Here is a 16,223-nt window from a genome sequence, read left to right as displayed (position 1 = left end):
TCTTTCTCCCTCACAGCCTCTGATCACATGCCTCTCTCTCCCCTGCAGCCTCTGATCACATGCCTCTCTCTCTCCCCTGCAGCCTCTGATCACATGCCTCTCTCTCTCTCTCCCCCACAGCCTCTGATCACATGCCTCTTTTTCCCCCGCAGCCTCTGATCACATGCCTCTCTCTCCCCCGCAGCCTCTGATCACATGCCTCTTTCTCCCCTGCAGCCTCTGATCACATGCCTCTCTCTCCCACACAGCCTCTGATCACATGCCTCTCTCTCTCCCCTGCAGCCTCTGATCACATGCCTCTCTTTCCCCCTCAGCCTCTAATCACACACCTCTCTCCCTGCAGCTTCTGATCACACGCCTCTCTCCCCCACAGCCTCTGATCACACATCTCTTCCCCACAGCCTCTTATCGCACTTCTCTCTCCTCCCTGCAGCCTCTGATTGCACGCTTCTCTACCTCACAACCTCTGATCACATGCCTCTCTCCCCTGCAGCCTCTTATTGCACCTCTCTCTCCCACAGCCTCTTATCGCACGTCTCTCTCTCTCCCTCAGCCTCTGATCACATGCCTCTCTCCCCTGCAGCCTCTAATCACATGCCTCTCTCCCCTGCAGCCTCTTATCACATGTCTCTCTCCCCTGCAGCCTCTTATCGCATGTCTCTCTCTCTCCTGCAGCCTCTGATCTCATGCCTCTCTCACCTGAAGCCTCTGGTTGAACTTCTCTCTCCACCACAGCTTCTGATCACATGCCTTTCTCCCCTGCAGGCTCTTATCGCATGTCTCTCTCTCCCCTGCAGCCTCTGATCTCATGCCTCTCTCTCTCTCTCCCTCAGCCTCTGATCACATGCCTCTCTCCCCTGCAGCCTCTAATCACATGCCTCTCTCCCCTGCAGCCTCTTATCACATGTCTCTCTCCCCTGCAGCCTCTTATCGCATGTCTCTCTCTCTCTCCTGCAGCCTCTGATCTCATGCCTCTCTCACCTGAAGCCTCTGGTTGAACTTCTCTCTCCACCACAGCTTCTGATCACATGCCTTTCTCCCCTGCAGGCTCTTATCGCATGTCTCTCTCTCCCCTGCAGCCTCTGATCACATGCCTCTCTCCCCTGCAGCCTCTTATCACATGTCTCTCTCTCCCCTGCAGCCTCTGATCTCATGCCTCTATCTCTCTCTCCCTCAGCCTCTGATCTCATGCCTCTCTCCCCTGCAGCCTCTTATCGCATGTCTCTCTCTCCCCTGCAGCCTCTGATCTCATGCCTCTCTCCCTCAGCCTCTGATCTCATGCCTCTCTCCCCTGCAGCCTCTTATCGCATGTCTCTCTCTCCCCTGCAGCCTCTGATCTCATGCCTCTCTCTCTCTCTCTCCCTCAGCCTCTGATCTCATGCCTCTCTCCCCTGCAGCCTCTTATCGCATGTCTCTCTCTCCCCTGCAGCCTCTTATAGCATGTCTCTCTCTCCCCTGCAGCCTCTTATCGCATGTCTCTCTCTCTCTCTCTCTCTCTCTCTCTCTCTCTCTCTCTCCTGCAGCCTCTGATCTCATGCCTCTCTCCCCTGCAGCCTCTTATCACATTATCTCTCTCTCCCCTGCAGCCTCTTATCGCATATCTCTCTCTCCCCTGCAGCCTCTGATCTCGTGCCTCTCTCCCATGCAGCCTCTGGTTGAACTTCTCTCTCCACCACAACTTCTGATCACAGTCTCTCCCTTGCAGCCTCTGATTTTCCTTATCAATGATTGATTAATTAAATGATTTAGTAATCAAATATTTTCTTAAGATTTAATTGTTTTTACTGAACCAAACCTATTACAAACATACAGATATATACTTGGCCCCTGAATCAGCACCCCGTGCTGGCTGGAACTGGGTAATTTACACTGAGACCATACTGTTGTGGCTCAGTGTTGGGGTATGATGTGGTTGGCTGGAGGGAACAGTTAGTAGTGGGGATTGGGGACAAGAATTCTCTGCATGGTTAGAAATGCTCACCACACATGGTAATTAGTGACTTTCTAACTACCGTAAATACATTATTCTTATGCATACATTGCATTAGAGTCTAATTTCAGGATATTTTAAGCACATTCAAGTATAAGTAAATTGATACTTTAATGTTTCAAGTATTGTCCAGCATGGTGTTATGGGGTATAAGGCTGACTCACTGATGTCTGTGTGTTCCAGGGGCCCCTCCGTACCTCGATGTGTCACCCCAAGAACTGCCAAATAAACTACACAAGAACTACAGAATGAAGAGACCCCAACAATGCGGAGAAAGACTGTGAGTCCCCAATTCCTACTAATGTTTATTCACAGGCACTGAGGGCGGAGTCACATTCATTCACAGGGCGGAGTCACATTCATTCACAGAGGCTGAGGGCGGAGTACCATTCATTCACAGGGTGGAGTCACATTCATTCACAGAGGCTGAGGGCAGAGTACAATTCATTCACAGCGTGTTTACTTGACTTCAGACTTTATTCCCATCCTTTAGGGCTCGTTCAGACTATACGCGCTGCCGTGCGCATTTTGGCAGCTCGTGTAGTGTGTGACATGCAAGAGTGGTAGAAGGGCATAGACAGCCCTTCTACCCTTCCCATCATATGCGATTGCGCTATCGCGTGCTGCACGCATTTTTGGGAATCACGGAGCATATCCCATTCATTGTAATGAATGGGATATGCAGCGCAGTGCATAGTAGCACAGATGCATACCTCCCAACTTTTTGAGATGAGAAAAAGGGACACTTAAGCCATGCCTCTGCCACACCCCTGACCACGCCCTTGCCACGCCTCTAGTCATGCATACCATAAAGATTTCATAAGAAACATATGCTGTTTTATAATTCAAACCACACTGGTCCTTTCTATCCTGGTTCATTTTCCTTCATGGTAACATTTTAAAATTAGTAATATATCAATTTAAAGGTTGGGAATAAAGTTTAGAGTCGATCAAACACATTTTTAGTATAGAAATATAAATATTTACATAGAAAGAGGGACAAAGTCCTGAAAGAGGGACAAATGAGGGTGAAAGAGGGACAGGGCTCCCAAAAAGGGACTGTCCCTCCGAAAAAGGGACAGTTGGGAGCTATGTGTATACATGCATTGAGCTGGCATGTGTTAAATGAAACATATATCTCCCCTGTGTCTCGGAGAAAAAAGCATTCCATTCATTATCATACCTCCCAACTTTTTGAGATAAGAAAGAGGGACACTTAAGCCACGCCCCTGACACACCTCTAACCACACTCCAGCACATCACTAGTCATGCATACCATAAAGATTTCACAAGAAAAATATGTTGTTTTATAATTCTGACCTTACTGGTCCTGTCTATTCTGGTTCATTTTCCTTCATATTAACATTTGAAAATAAGTAATGTATCAATTTAAGGCCTCGCTCACATCATTTAGTGCAGATGGCTGTGCAATTGCAACGCAACACGTCTGATCGCACGGCATCTGAGAACAGTGTGGTTTGATTTATAAAACAACATATTTTTCTTATGAAATCTTTATGGTATGCGTGACTAGGTGTTTAGGGGGTGTGGTCAGGGGTGGGGCAGGGGCATAAGTGTCCCTCTTTCTCATCTCAAAAAGTTGGAAGGTATGTATACAGCATGTGAACTGGTCCTCCTGAGTAGTGATAGGCCGAACAGTTCGCCTGGCGAACCTCTCTGGGCCTCTTACTACTTCCGGGTCGCAATGACCCTTAGTAGTACGCCTGCGCTGCCCGGCGGTGCGCGTCCTAGATCGCACTCCTGTTGCCGGGCACTCTCTGTGCATGAGCGTGAAGTCACTCATGATGTCACGCACATGCGAAGAGAGTGCCCGGGAACAGGAGCGCGATCTAGGACGCGCTCCGCCGGGCAGCGCAGGCGTACTACTCCGGGTCATTGCGACCCGGAAGTAGTAAGAGGCCCATGGATTTAGAGATGTTCGCCGGCGAACGGTTCGGGAACCGTTCGCCACATCTCTAGTCCTGAGAGGTCAGGTTAGAGTAGTGCAGCGTCCTGCAGATACCACTAGAGGGCAGGCTATGACCAGTGATACATCCAGTCCCATAGTGTCCAAGCCGGTGGATTTGGTTTAGACAAATCACCGTTGCCTAACCGGATTAGTAGGGATGATCATTGAGATGCAAATATGTCTGCGTTTATGCTAATTTATGTAAATATTTATGCAAATGTATGCTGCTTGAAAATGGACCAAACAGTTTAAACACTTCCCCTCCCCCGGGACGAGTATCTACGTCCCTGCAAAATACCTCTACTGCTCTCAGGGACGTAGATACTCGTCCATTGCAGCCGCGCACTCCCGCCCGCTCCCGTGCTTGTTCACGCTGCTGATCGTTAGAATGAAGATCAGGTGAGCAGTTCCCATTCATTAATCGAAGTCCCCGTGTCAGTGATCGCCCAGCATCTAGATGCCGCAGTCATTGACAAAAAACGGAAGTAACACAGCCACGCATTATTTCCTATTAGCACAATAATAGTACAGGAAAATAATGTGCGAGGACATCTTGTGGCCAAATAGTAAAATTACACCAACATACATCTTTTTTTAATAAAAAGACCTATACATACATTTAAAAGTAACCCCTTACCTCCCACACTTTCCCATAGTTAACCAAATAAAACTTTTGAATAAAAAAAATACATATATAGTTACCTTAGGGCAGGCTTTCTTAACCAGGGTTCCTTGAGTACTCTGCCAGGGTTCCTTGACATTTAACCTCATTGTGGGGGAAGTATAATAGAGCAAAGTATAATAGGGGGTACTGTAAAAAGAAGCAGTAAATTGGGGGTCAGAATAATAATGAGCACATTAATAAAAAGCACTAGGATAAGGAGACAGTATAACGAGGGGCAGTGTAATAGGGGGTAGTGAAATAAACAGCCACACCCACTTTTAAAGACCATGCCTCCTGCAGGGGTTCCTCGAGATCAAAAAATATTTGCAGGGGTTCCTTGAGATTCAAAAGTTATTTGCAGGTTTCCTCCACAGTAAGATGATCGAGAAAGGCTGCTTTAGGGACTGACATTTTTTAAATATACATGTCCTGAGGGTATATTACTGATATTTTTTAAATTATGGGCTTGTAATTATTGACCCAAAACTGAAAAAAAATACACCTTTATTTCCAAATAGAATATTACATACTTGGGAAATATTTTAAACTTTGCTATAACCGGGACAAATGGGCAAAGAAAATGTGTGGCTTTTATCCACAGTAGAATGTTTTATTTAACCACTCTGCAACCGCCCAATGCAGGATGGTAGCTGCAGAGTGGCTCTCTCGTTCCTCAGTAACGCCAGGTGGCGTGACCTCGCGATAGCTGAGATTTGCAGGGGCCGTGGCGATCAGCCTGCCAGCCCGTGATCAGAGGTGGCAGGCTGAAATTATAAAAAAATCCAAATATTTATGTGTACAGCGCTGTGATCTAGCGCAGCGCTGTAAAGGAGACAGCCTTGTCACTTAACTGTGACATCTAACCCCGTACATAGACTGATGCCTATCTATGTGTAGTGTAGTGTATGTATCGCTGTATAGGGCTAATTTAGGGGGGAGAGGGAATAAAAGAAAGATTTTTTAATTTATTTTTTAACGATCATCTTTTATTAATTAAGAAAATAAACATCACAGTAGCAATAAACATCGAAGTGGCACTTCTGCAGCTTTTTTTAATGTAACTTTGTATTTTCTTTTTATACAATAAAGATAATTTTTTCAGTAAAAGAGCTGTGCTGGATTGAGAAGGTTGCTACAGAAGTTCCGCTGATATACGGGTGAATCTTTGCACGCTTCAACACCTTGGTCATTAGTGTGCTGCCTTAGTTTTTTCTTTTTTGGATTGCAAAACATAAACACACACATTTGGTCCTTACCTCCCGTGTAGTCTACTCATCAGCCTCTTTCTCCTCTGCTGCGTCCTGTCTGTCCACTGTGATCAATGGAATTCTCCGTCCTCCATTTTGAAAATGGCCAGTACCCCATAACAGCTTCCTGGTCAGCACACTGTAAGCGGTTATATCACCCACTTGAGCCGGGGCAAAACATGGACATTACCTTGCTCATCAGTTATCCTTTCAGTTATTAACTGACAGCAACTGATCTATAATTGACAGCAACTGATGTATTTCAGTTCTGTCAAAATCTTGTCAGAATGGGAAGGAATCATTGTGAGAAGGAAATGGTGAGCTTCTGAGAGGAACTGACAGCAAGGTAAGTATGTAATATTCATTTGCAGGACAGGCGTAACTAGAAATCACTGGGCCCCCCTGCAAAACTTTAGATGGGGCCCCATAAGAACAACTGTGCAGAGAGCAGAAAGCTTTTTCTCTCCGTGCCCAGACTCCTCAAGCATCACTACAGTGTGCAGCACTTGGGGAGGGGTAGAGAAGCGCTGTACACAAGACCCTGCGGAGTACTGAATAGGGACTGTCTATAAATCTTTGTCTGCAAAACTATGTACGATTCCTTATCAGTGGCTGAGCAGATGAAGTCATTAGAACAATTGTGCAGAGAGCAGAACGTTTTTTTCTCTCCGTGTCCTTAGTTGTCAGTTTCTCATGACAGGGAAAAGAAACTTCTACCCCATAGGGCCCCCCTGCAGCTTTTGGGCCCCACTGCGGCTGCATCCCTTGCAGGGTCTATTGTTACGCCCCTATTGCAGGTACATCATGTGTTTATTTTAAATAATTTTACTCAGTTCAGGTTCAATTTAAGCTACATATAAACTTGTGTGTTTGGGGATCGGTCACCCAACCTGAATAAAATGGTGAAAATGTTATATAATAGACCTCGTAGACACAGACCTTGACAACACTTCAGCTGATATCCTACTTATGTTCATTAAAATTATTTATGTTAAGTGAAATGATTGAATTACGTTATTTTAATTGTTTGTATTCTGATCAGCCACAGTGTGAAGTAATTGATGGACCTTTGTCTTCAGTCAGAAAATAAAATGACTCTCTTTTGTGACTCTCTTGCAACTGGCAGAGTCCCAGTGGATTGGCGTACAGCCCACGTTTTCCCATTATTTAAGAAGGGCAAAAAATCAGATCCAGGAAATTATAGACCTGTAAGCTTAACATCAGTTGTATGCAAACTATTTGAGGGGTTACTAAGAGATACTATACATGACTTCATAGTAGAAAATAATCTTATTTCTCAGCATCAACATGGGTTTACTAAAGACAGGTCCTGTTTGACTAACATGCTCAGCTTTTATGAGGTAGTGAATGCTAATATGGATATTGGGAATGCTGTAGATGTGATATACTTAGACTTTGCTAAGGCCTTCGACACTGTTCCCCACAAAAGTCTGGTGCAAAAGATGAGGATGCAAGGACTGGGGAAGAGTCTGTGTACTTGGATAGGGAACTGGCTAATGGACAGAAAACAAAGAGTTGTGGTCAATGGATCATACTCAAAATGGGAGACTGTTAGCAGTGGGGTCCCACAGGGGTCTGTACTGGGTCCAGTGCTCTTCAATTTATTTATTAATGACCTAGTGGATACAGTAGTGAGCAATGTTGCTATTTTTGCAGATGATACAAAATTGTGCAGAATCATCAACTCTAAGGAAGATAGTGTTATATTGCAACAGGATCTGGATAGGATGGCTATATGGGCACATACATGGCAGATGAAATTCAATGTTGACAAATGTAAAGTCATGCATTTTGGTCGTACCAATGGTCTAACACCATACAGAATAAATGGGATACAGTTGGGGACATCAAACTTGGAGAAGGACTTAGGAGTACTCATCGACAACAAGTTAAATAATCGTACTCAATGCCAAGCCGCTGCAGCTAAAGCTAACAAAATTTTGGGATGCATTAAAAGGGAAATAAAAACTCGAGATGCTAGCATAATATTGCCCCTGTTTAACTCTCTAGTAAGGCCACATCTGGAATATGGAATTCAGTTCTGGGCACCACATTACAAAAAAGATATTGCAGTTTTAGAGCAGGTGCAGAGACGAGCAACAAAATTGATACGTGGGATGGAAGGTCTCACTTACCAAGAAAGGTTAGATAAACTGGGTTTATTTAGTCTAGAGAAAAGACGCCTTAGAGGAGATCTAATTAACATGTATAAATACATCAGAGGGCAATATAATAGCTTGGCGGATGAGCTTTTTGTCCCTAGGCCTTCTCAAAGGACTAGAGAACATGATCTGCGCATGGAGGAAAAACGTTTTAGCCATTTATTTAGGAAAGGGTTCTTTACAGTAAGAGTGATTAAGATGTGGAATGCATTGCCACAGGAAGTCGTTATGGCAAACTCTATACCTGCATTTAAAGGGGGCTTAGATGCTTTCCTTGCGTTGAATGACATCCATGGCTACAATTACTAGGTAATGCCAATGATGTTGATCCAGGGATTTTATCTGATTGCCATCTGGAGTCGGGAAGGAATTTTTACCTTGTAAGGGTTTTTTCGCCTTCCTCTGGATCAACAGGGATATGTGAGGGAGCAGGCTGGAGTTGTACTTTGTACTGGTTGAACTCGGTGGACGTATGTCTTTTTTCAACCAGAGTAACTATGTAACTATGTAACATAGAGCCATGTACACGAGCTGCAATGAGTTCTCATGATCAAACCTTTATTAGCAGAACCCACATTGCATTAATAGTGCCCAGACTCTAATAAGTATACAGTCCAAGCACTAGTGATGTGAAAAAGGTGTTCAAACCGTGAAATGTGATGTCTCTGTGTTAATTAAATAAATCATCCCCCGTCTTCAAACCAGGGATAAGAATTCCGGTGCTCTGTCATAACATGTCTTCCAGAAATTTGCAGACTGTATTGTTAACCACACCCCTGGGTTCCTTTCTGGAGGACAATAGAGACATTCCCATTTATGGATGAGCAGGAAGGCCAATACCTTTCTGGAGGGGAAGAGAAAACAATCCATTTCTGGAAGAGAAGAGGGGCAGATCCATTTCTGGAGGAGAAGAGGGGCAGATCCATTTCTGGAGGAGAAGAGAGGCCGATACATATCTGGAGGGGTCTAGAAGCTGATCCATTTATGACAAGTAAGAGAAGCAGGTCTGTTTCTTGAGGGGCAGAAAAGCGAACCTACCTTTCTGGAGGTGAAGAGAGGCTGATCCATTTCTGGAGGAGAAGAGAGGCTGACCTATTTTTGGATGGAAAGAGAATCCGATGCATTTCTGGAGAGGAAGAGATGCAGGTCCATTTCTGGAGGGGAAGAGACGCCAAGCCCATTTCTGGAGGGGAAGAGGGCAGATCCATTTCTGGAGGGGAAGAGGGGCAGATCCATTTCTGGAGGGGAAGAGGGGCAGATCCATTTCTGGAGAGGAAGAGATGCCAACCCATTTCTGGAGAGGAAGAGGGGCAGATCCTTTCTGGAGAGGAAGAGGGGCAGATCCATTTCTGGAGGGGAAGAGGGGCAGATCCATTTCTGGAGAGGAAGAGATGCCAACCCATTTCTTGAGGGGAAGAGATGCCAACCCATTCCTGGAGGAAAAGAGAGGTCAATCCATTTCTGGAGGGGAAGAGACGCCAACCCATTCCTGGAGGAAAAGAGAGGTCAATCCATTTCTGGAGGGGAAGAGACGCCAACCCATTTCTGGGGGGGAAAGAAAAGCCGATCTGTTTCTGGAGGGGAGGAAAGGCAGACCTGTTTGTGGAAGAGAAGAGGGGCTGACCTTTTTCTGGAGGGGAAGACAGGCAGACACATTTCTAGAGGACAAGACAGGCCTGACCCATTTCTGGAGGGGATGAAAGGCCAAACCATTTTTCAAAGGAGTAAAATGCAGAATTGTATGTGGTGTAATATCATGTGAGGGGCAGTCAGGCAGTAGTGCAGATGTGTTTTATGATGTGTACTCATACTGTAACTATTATTATTTTTCTCCATGTGACTGTATTTATGGTGTATTTTGCTTTCTCCACAGATATGATGTAATGACAAGCTGTTGGCACTGGGAGGCACCACAGAGACCCTGCTTTACTGAGGTAGTGAAGCAGCTTCAGAACTCCGCGGGGGAGGGCGATGGAGTAACTCCGCTTTCTGCCACTGACACCCTGAGCTGGGCCGATTACTTACATGTAGCTGGAATACCGACCTGACAATGACTCTGAGAGACCCCCCCATCAGCAGCCCTCCTGTGTGTCATGTGACAGGTGACTGATCCCTGGGGGGCGGGCAATGGCAGTCACCAATAATCATCATTATTGTTCCACGGACTGAGCATGATCCACGTCCATGGAGGAGAAGAGGGACAACATGTGGAACCAGCGGAGGTCCTAAGACTAGAAAACTCCCAACTTCTCCAACTGAAAACAGGAAATCAGCTGGACGCCAAATAACTTTTCAAACTTTCTTTATTACAGTCAGAATAGATACTCTTTCCTATTTACAAACAATATACAGCTGGAAATTATTCACACAATTCACAATCTCATAGATAATCCGCTAGATGGCGGCAGACGTGACGCAGGTATCCATATCTCCATCGGCCAGGAAATGCGTCTGAATCTCAGTGCTGCAAGCGCAGATCAGGCTGGAATCATGTACAGATGAACCAGGTGGACAATGTTGTCCTTCTACGGCTGGTGCGGTATGTGGTATAACCCTAAGCTGTAGGCCAATGGGGGGGCCGTCTCATGATTGCGTTGGGGGTTAGTAATGTCACCCCATATGATGTTTCTTCCAACTCTAAGGATGGAGCCATAGCGCCCCCTGCAGTAAGGGCTCCAGATGCTCTTTATTCCTTCAGCACAGCACACTCGTCACTGCAGAACGCACCTGGATGGAGATCCCAGAGCCGCCATCACACCTTCACACTCCACAAGACTTCAGGGAAGAGAATGTACGACATGGACCATACCAAGTGGTACAAACACGCCAGAGGGGAGAAGGAGCACAGCATCATGAACACACCTACAGGAAAAGACTTCATTACCATCATGTAAACTCCTCGTTCACCCCCATCCCTTGTAGTGTACCTACCTCTATTTTTCCTCGCTGGGATGCTGTAATGTGTATTTATCTGTATTGCACAGTAGCTCAAACCTCACTCTATACCTACACTACTCAACTCTTTTCATGGATGGAAATCTCTCTTAGAAATGGGGGGAACTATTTTTGTAACTGATATTTGTTTTGTACGTACCCCTGTCATCACTTCCACCTGTGGCCCTCCTGTAAGTAGACAGAGATGAAACAGACTTAGCCCCTCCCTGGCATGGGGGCAGAGTGTGATGGCAAACTCTGAAAGGATATTTACTGCAAATACAGAAAGCAAAATGTCTGCAGCACATAATAATTCTGTAATAAACACCCCTTCATATGATTTCACCTCTGCCGTGTTTAGTGTACGTAAATTACAGTTTATAATCCATTCCTACAATAGTCATAGTCTAATTTCCAACCATATTATTATTGTTATGTATTTATATAGCACTGACATCTTCTGCAGCACTTTACAGAGAACATAGTCATGTCACTGACTGCCCTCAGAGGAACTCACAGTCCAGTCTTACAATAGTCATAGTCTAATGTCCAACCATACTAGAGCACTGACATCTTCTACAGCACTTTACAGAGTACATAGTCATGTCACTGACTGTCCGCAGAGAAGTTCACAATCTAATCCCTACCATAGTTATAGTCTAATGTCCCACCATATTATTATTATTATTATGTATTTATTTAGCACTGACATCTTCTGCAGCACATTACAGAGTACATAGTCATGTCACTGACTGTCCTTGGAGGAGCTCACAATCAAATCCCTACCATAGTCATATTACATAGTCATAACACTGACATCTTCTGCAGCACTTTATTGAGTACATAGTCATGTCACTGACTGTCCTCAGTGTAGCTAACAGTGTATTCCCTTCATAGTCATACTCTAATGTCCTACTATATTTGATTATGTATTTATAAAGCACTGACATTTTCTGCAGCACTTTACAGAGTACATAGTCATGTCACTGACTGTCCTGAGAGGAGCTCACAATCTAATCCTACCATAGTCATAGCGTAATGTCCCTTTCATGGTGTAAGGCCAATTTTGGGAGGAAACCAAATAAGGGCTGTTCAGACGGGCACAGAACCAGCATTAAAGGAAATCAGAGATGTTTAAATAAGCAGCTTTTGTACTTACCTGGGACTTTCTCCAGCCCCATGCTGGCCGTGGACTCCATTGCTGTCCTCCTGGACCCCTTTGTTCCTCTGCTGTGTCCCCCTGTATATATCCCAGATGCAGCCAGTCATGGTTTACCAAGCATACACGGCCCAGCCGCGGGTGCAGCCATGACGCACTCCCGTCACCGCCAGCGTTTTGCGCCTGCGCAGCTAGTACTGTGAAGGCTGGGCTGCGCATGCGTGTTTAACCACGACTGGCAGTGACTGAGATATATACCAGGGGACACCGCAGAGGAATGATGGGGCCCAGGTGAATGCAGATGAAGCGCATGGCTGGCATGGAGCTGGAGAAAGCCCCAGGTAAGTATAAATGCTGCTTATTTAAACATCTCTGGTACACTTTAAACGACGATCACAGCGCTCATCATTCAAATTAATAGACAGCCGTTGGTACGACCACTTACTGTCATTTGCACAAAACCTGAGCTTAATCCTGTTGTTCCCTTTCGGCTAACCACAGCGCTTCCATTGCAACGCATTTTCCAAACGACGGGAAGCACTGCTGAAGACTGCCAAATGCTTTTCTGCTAGCAAGCAGAACGAGACACCACGCTGCAGGTTCAGATGCCCGCTTGACCCACCCTTAACTTATCAGGATTTTTTTGTTTTGTTTTTGGGATGTGGGAGGAAGCCCATGTGAGTATTGGGAGAAGATATAAACTTCATGCAGTTAGTGTCTCAGAGTTGAACCCTAGTACTAGTACTAGTACTGCAAGACTACAGTGCCCCCCTCTGTGCCACCATGCAACCCCATACATAGTGTTCAGCAGAGTACTACCCACTACCCCAGCAATTCATAAACTTGGAGCCATACCCGATGTCTAATGCTAACCTCTCTCCTACTAATAATCTTCTATCTAGATGCCCTTACCATAACCTTCTGAACCTTTTAACGTTAGCCACCCCCCCCCCCCCCCCCCATCCTCCCCAACACATGCCGCACCAAAACCAATTCTCACCTTCCGTCATCTTCGCAGGGGAGGTAGCGTCGCTTGCCAGTCCCCTCTGGTGAAATTTTGCCAGGTGCCCGACCTCAAACCACCACCGCCAACGTGAGCAGAACTACTTGCTTGGAGCTACAAATGGCGCTGGAAGGCTTGGCATGGAAGAGAGCTGCTTTAGGTGGCGAGGGTAGGCAGCACAAAAAAACGCGAAAGGCTAAACGTATAACTCTGGCAATGGCATAACTAGCAGCAGAGCAGCATTGGGGGTCCAGCTTCCACCCTCCGACCGATCCAAGGGCCCCCCTCCCACAGTTGCCCGGCCGTACCATGCCCCAGGCAGAGGAATGCACAGCAGAGCACTTGTATTATTACCAGCTTTGAGGCCTGGTTCCTCCCCTTCTCACCCCTTCCTAGTCCTCCATGTCACATGATGTCACCCAGCACACTAGAGGACCAGGATGGGGAGAATGAAAGCTGGTAAGATACTTCCTCCTCTGCACATTGCTCTGCATACTGGTCACATGTCAATGGCGTGGGGGTGGAGGACATGCTCACTATGGGGGTGGGGGCAGGAATGGTCACAGGACTTGGTAAAGTGTACCTGAGATGGGCAGAAGAGAAAATGTATACATACCTGTAAGTTATACATACCTTTGGCTTCTTCCAGCCCCCTCCGGCCTGATCGCTCCCTCAACATCCTTCACCGCCTCTCAATTTGTCCGCAATTAGCCCCGGTAAGTTGTCCAGTCGGGGCCATTCTGTGCAGGCACAGTCTGGATGCTCGCACTCCCTGTCTCACTCCCGTGGCCAGGGGCGTTCTGTGCCTGCACAGTAGTATTGCACAGATGCAGAACACTCGCAGCTAGCACAATGGGGCTGCACATGCGCAGTTGGCTCCAGACCAGCGGACTTACCGGAGCCGATTGCAGACGAATGGAGAGGCGGCAGATAATGTTGGGAGCGATCAGGCTGAAGGGGGGCTAGGAAGCCCCAGGGATGTATAAATGTTCTCTTCTGCCCCATCTCAGGTTTACTTTAGGGGGGGAGGAAACAGTGGCAGCACTTATTATGGGATGTGATGTGGGGGTTGGGGTGGTCAGAGAGTCTGCCACACTTGCTGGGGGGGGGGGGGGAGTTACGGTTTGGTGGCTTCACCCAATATAGGGGGAGGACAAAGAGAATGGTGTCCACATTTGGTATGGAGGGGGGAGGCTAATGGTGGCCACAGTTGTTATGGAGAGGAGTGGGGAATGGTGGCCACACTTGTCAAGGTTGGTATAGTGGTAGCCATACCTGTTATGGGATGGGGGAATGGAGGCCACAGTTATGATGCGTGGCCACATGTGATATGGAGGAATAATGGTCAGGGCCGATTCAAAGGACAATGGGGCCCATAGGCAAAATAAATTGCCCCCCGCCCCCTGACAGACACCCCCAAACTAGAAAGCAGCATGAGGGTCCCTTTGTTGCAGCCACATTTCCCCCAAGGGCCCGAGTCGGCAGCCACCACCCCTTAAACTTAAGTATGCTCCCTGGGGCCCCTGCAGAGTCTTTGGCAGAGTAGCTTCTCATCTGTTCTGGTGGGTGTGCTCCCCTGTCAGTCCGTGGCTCCATGCTTCTTGGCTTCATCCTTACAGGGGCGTCTCTCCTTTGTGATCCGGCACATGTTATTACGTAATATTATGACGCAGGTCCCAGAGAAGATGCAGTCAGTGGTGGTTGAAGACATCAGTGCACTGAGCCACAGACTGACAAAGGTGTGCAACCACCTGGACAGGTGAGATGCTTCTCTGCCGAAGCCTCTGCAGGGGCCTCAGGAAGCAACAGTTAAGTTGGGAGGAAAACACTTTTGGGGGCTCTGGAGCTTGGGGGGGGGGGTTGCCCCCTTTTCCTATATGGTAGCGCCGGGGCTGATAATGGTAGAATCACTTATTTTGTGTGGGGGGAGGGGGGAGGGAATTGGTGGCAGCACTGGTTGGGGGCAGTGACCACAGGGGACATAGGAAGGTGCCAGCAGCTGATATGGGGGGATTGGTGGCGGCACTGGTTGTGGGAGGGGAAGTGACCACAGGGAAGGTAGGAAGGTGCCAGCACTTGATATGAGGGAGGGGGGAATTGGTGGCTGCAGTGGTTGGGGAGGGTGGTGGTGGCCATGACCACAGGGGAGGTAGCATGCGGTCAGTACTTGATATGAGATGGGGGGGGGAGGGGAATTGACGGCAGCACTGGTCACAGGTGAGAGGGGGAGTTATAGGGGGGTTCACTTGCTACATGACCATGCAGGGGTCAGCACTGGGATAGCGGGGAACATAGGGGACCCTATGTATTTTTGGGGGCCTCTAATATTTGTAGTCATGAACTCAGACTTGGTGTCTCTTACCTCCAGCAAAGACCAGCTTCTTCCAGACTTGGGACTCCAGGATCCTGTCATGTGGGTAGATCCCCTGATCAATCATAAATAGGATCATGATGACGGCAGTCGCTCGCAGGACCAGCAGGTGTCCTCCGGTCAGGAGATAGATGCAGGCCAAGATGGCGGAGGCGTATGGGCAGGGCAGGCCTCGGTACATGAAGGGAATTCCTGGAAAAGAGGAATAAAGGAGGAGGTTAAAAAGGACACGGGATAGGACACGGGATGCAATGAAATATCGTTCCGGGGCAGTTCAGAGCCTCTGACAAGCAATCTCCTTCCATCCGTAGCTGCTGAACCAAAATATCTGCTCCCTTCCAGTCCCAACCCAGTCATCAAAACATATCCACACCGACCAATCACATTAATTTTTCCAGACAGAACTGGCATAGGAACAGGAAGATTTGATTGGCTCCCGCATGCAGTAGTGTCATACCGCCCTCATTTTCCAGGAACCTTCATCCGTATTCTCATGTTGGATGGTGCAGAGCTCAGTAATAATACAGTGTTGATCCTTATTTCCACCAATCAGAGGCCAAACCCTCCATCCAGCACTGACTCTTCAGGAGGCACTGTTGGTCCCTCTATAAGACCCTCAAGAGGCTGTACCTTGACTGGCTGCAGGTGAGGGCAGATATTTGGCACAGGGAATCTTTGGGAATTGGTCCCTGGAGATGCCCAG

The 16,223-nt window shown here is 47.2% G+C and overlaps 2 protein-coding genes across 9 annotated transcripts in view; one reads left to right on the top strand and one right to left on the bottom strand.

Moving 5' to 3' along the window:
* The window catches only part of LOC137521821 (tyrosine-protein kinase STYK1-like), a 74,051-nt gene that overhangs the window by 50,030 nt on the left and 7,798 nt on the right, over positions 1 to 16,223 (top strand). For 4 of the 5 annotated variants that reach the window (XM_068241596.1, XM_068241593.1, XM_068241594.1 and 1 more), the window contains 2 exons: positions 2,174 to 2,270; positions 9,927 to 11,327. In XM_068241596.1, coding sequence (XP_068097697.1) covers positions 2,174 to 2,270; positions 9,927 to 10,101 — 272 coding nt within the window. In that variant the 3' untranslated portion in view covers positions 10,102 to 11,327. Of the gene's footprint in view, positions 1 to 2,173; positions 2,271 to 9,926; positions 11,328 to 16,223 lie in introns of those variants that run through there. The other variant, XM_068241597.1, reaches the window with a different exon arrangement.
* Positions 10,339 to 16,223, bottom strand: part of TMEM269 (transmembrane protein 269) — a 37,160-nt gene continuing 31,275 nt past the window's right edge. For 3 of the 4 annotated variants that reach the window (XM_068241599.1, XM_068241598.1, XM_068241600.1), the window contains 2 exons: positions 15,512 to 15,712; positions 10,339 to 10,915 (listed from right to left, as the gene is read on the bottom strand). In XM_068241599.1, the coding sequence (XP_068097700.1) occupies positions 10,806 to 10,915; positions 15,512 to 15,712 (311 nt within the window). In that variant the 3' untranslated portion in view covers positions 10,339 to 10,805. Of the gene's footprint in view, positions 10,916 to 13,104; positions 13,284 to 15,511; positions 15,713 to 16,223 lie in introns of those variants that run through there. The other variant, XM_068241601.1, reaches the window with a different exon arrangement.

The sequence above is a fragment of the Hyperolius riggenbachi genome, chromosome 6, assembly GCF_040937935.1.
Source record: "Hyperolius riggenbachi isolate aHypRig1 chromosome 6, aHypRig1.pri, whole genome shotgun sequence".
NCBI lineage: Eukaryota > Metazoa > Chordata > Amphibia > Anura > Hyperoliidae > Hyperolius > Hyperolius riggenbachi.
Note: the sequence above shows the minus strand (reverse complement) of the source record. Positions and strands in the feature narration are given on the sequence as shown.